The sequence below is a fragment of the Octopus bimaculoides genome, chromosome 3, assembly GCF_001194135.2.
Source record: "Octopus bimaculoides isolate UCB-OBI-ISO-001 chromosome 3, ASM119413v2, whole genome shotgun sequence".
NCBI lineage: Eukaryota > Metazoa > Mollusca > Cephalopoda > Octopoda > Octopodidae > Octopus > Octopus bimaculoides.
In genome coordinates, this window is record NC_068983.1 from 150,589,950 (window position 1) to 150,593,022 (window position 3,073).

Genomic DNA, 3,073 nt, shown 5'->3' on the forward strand with positions numbered 1-3,073 from the left:
CACCCCCCCCCCACAAAGCACACACATGTATATATATAAAAACTTCCATACATCTATACATACATGCACATATTTTGACATCTATGCATACTTGTGTAGATAAAAGAGCACTCTCTTTCGTTGTCTCTCTCTCTCTCTCTCTCTCTCTCTCTCTCTCACATGGTTACACACTTGTACATACACACTCGTACAAATAGGTGTAAAAAAAAGGCACATGACACATGTGACGCCCTTCAAAATACAGATACAAAGAAACTTCAGTTTCTTGTCCCATTTCATTTGGAGGCTCCGGTACCAGAGAAATGCCATTCTCAGTATAACCTGGAATGTTCTCATCAGAGCCACTCCCTGTACACTTGCAGAGTGGGATTGTCGTCCTAATCTCTGCGAGAAGCTGCATATATTGCAACAATTTACTGTATCTGTTTCAAGAATACTGAACTGCCATTATGCTACCATCAGCAGGGCTCTGTGTTTGCTAATTAATCCATTAACCAAAAATCGGTGACATATTCTTGGCTCCAAGTCATACAATCATCTACAGTGTCCTTTACAAGAAAACTGAACAAAATTTCATTGGAATTTTATCACCATCACAAATCATCACAAAGCCACCTCCATACTTCGTAGTAGGAACCAAACAATCAGGACTGAATGCTTCTTTGAGTTGTCTCCAGGCACAGGCTCGCCCCGAAGTTGGAAAATGGGTGAACGGTATGAGGGGGTGCTGAAAATCTCCTGGCTTTAAGGGTTTTGCGAAAGGCCTAGCTGGAGGCACAACCTTCCAAGTTCTTTTACAGGACTTAGTAAAACTGAAGAACTTCTGCAATATGTGTGTGAATCTGAGAAGAGAACATGTAAAATAAAAAAAATCATAATTAACTGATCCTCCTGTGTTTTCTTTTACATAAAGTCAAGAACTTTGCAACACCCCTTCGTAATTTATCAGAAAGAGATTACATTGTACCATTGAACCATAATCTTCTTCTAATTGTTAGACGCCGTTTTTTTCTGCCTGTCAATGTTGATGGGATGCAGGAGAAATTTAGCAATTCTAGCCCTCCCATGGTATCCAACTGTAGAGAGCTCATTGATGAATAGTTTTGGTTGGCAAAATGGTGGCTTTACTGTTGTATTTTGATGGTCTTTAGACATAGTAAATGTCACTATTCTCTAGTCACTCTCTATGAGCTTAGCTCCCTGTCCAGAATTATGCTTGTCTGAACTGATTTTACCTTGGTATTAAAATGCCAACATGATTTTAGAAACTGGACCTCTTGAAACATTAAAAAATTCAGTCGATTTAGTGACTCCATCCGCGCTTCAACAATTGTCCTCTTTGGAAATTAGATAGGTCGCGCATTTTAACTTATCTAAATATAAATATCTGATAAAATGGAAAGAGAAAAACAGAGGGCCATATCACGAAGTACAAGATATATATAATGCATATGAACACATATATACGAACTAGAACAGTTCTGAATCCATCGTATTGACAATAAAAGAATAGTTAAATAAAAAATGGTGTTTCCATTATTTTGTCCAACACCTGTATTTTCTCAGTATTTTTCTAAGTGATAATTCTTCTCGGTCATATTGTTCGTGGACGTAGAAGGGAACTGTAATTCATGAATAATTCATGAATTTTCTATAACTCAAGTACCACGCCATTGACTTTGCAAACATGAATATATGTACACACTATTTTCTACAACACAGACACAGAATCAGTGCACTTCAATTATGAATTTACATAAATTTTATTTTAATATGCTGTAATTTGAAATTTGTTATTTTTTCCATTCATGAACAAATATTCATTTTAAAAGTGTATTTTTATTACCCTTTTTAGAACCCATACTATTTAACTACTTTGAATTCTAGTACCACTTATACCAGAAGAAGTTTACACTTCTCGTGGCACGTGGGAAATAAAGGAAAATTTACAGCAGTTGATTGGAAAAAAGAAAAAGATCTAAGAATAAAGAGAGAGAGAGAGAGAGAGAGAGAGAGAGAGAGAGAGAGAGAGAGAGAGAGAGAGAGAGAGAGAGGGGAGAGAGCTGGAAAGAGAGAGAGAGGAAGAGATGGGGTAGGAGATAAAGAAAAGAGGTATGCTCACTTGATCAATTATTCATATTGCTAGGGCATCCCACTTTAAAATCTTCTGAGACATTCCAAAACATTCATGGTATTATCACAAGTGACAGCAAGGCTGAGGAGCTAGATCAGCCAGGTACCTTCCCGAACATTATCTGCTACTTCAGAGGGGCAGGACGTTAACAAAGTCAGAAACCTCTTTGTCAATGATCTGCACCTACCAACATCTCAAAAGCCATTGGTTGAAAATATAATTTTCTTTATTTCATTCAGCTACGAATTAAGTAAATCTCATCACCATCGCAGCATTAAGGATGTGCAATGGAGTAAATGAGCTGCTAACGTAACATCCATAGGCACCTGCCTCTAGCTCAAGGGAAAAGAATGAAATACTGAGATATGTAAATTTATTGTTATCTCTACATAACTTTTTGTCTCAAAAGCTTTAATATCATCCATCCATCCATCCATCCATCCATCCGTCCATCCATCCAGGCTGTGTAGGCCTTGTCTTTTTGCCTGGAGGGTTACTAATCTGAGGACTTGGGACATCGAATTTTTGCTGCATGTGGGATGTAAAAGGACATGCCTAAAAGGATAATTTCACTCACATACCTATCTGTTTCATGTGCTGCCATGGATAACTGGCGTAACACTGGTAGAGCTCTGACCTGTTGGAGGCAAACTCCGTTGCTGGAAATTGAATAATAAATATGATATGTTACATATTGAACTTTAGCAAAGTTTTGGATATCTTTACTGTTCCACTTACAAATTGGATTTGTAGAGTGCGTTTTGGCTTTATACATTTTTTTTTGTCTGAGCATCTAAGTTTTATGAGATTTTCATGTGCATCAATAATTATACGTATGTATGTATACCTGCACACACACACACACACACACACACACACACACACACACACACACACACACACACAGAGGCACACATACACACACATATATATAAGCAT

General features: G+C 37.5%; 1 protein-coding gene across 1 annotated transcript in view; it reads right to left on the reverse strand.

Annotated features, from left to right (window-relative positions):
* LOC106883020 (uncharacterized) overlaps positions 1-3,073 on the reverse strand; it is a 56,614-nt gene that overhangs the window by 50,963 nt on the left and 2,578 nt on the right. Inside the window, exon 3 of the mRNA XM_052966812.1 lies at positions 2,716-2,793. Within this exon, the coding sequence (XP_052822772.1) occupies positions 2,716-2,793 (78 nt within the window). The remainder of the gene's footprint in view (positions 1-2,715; positions 2,794-3,073) is intronic.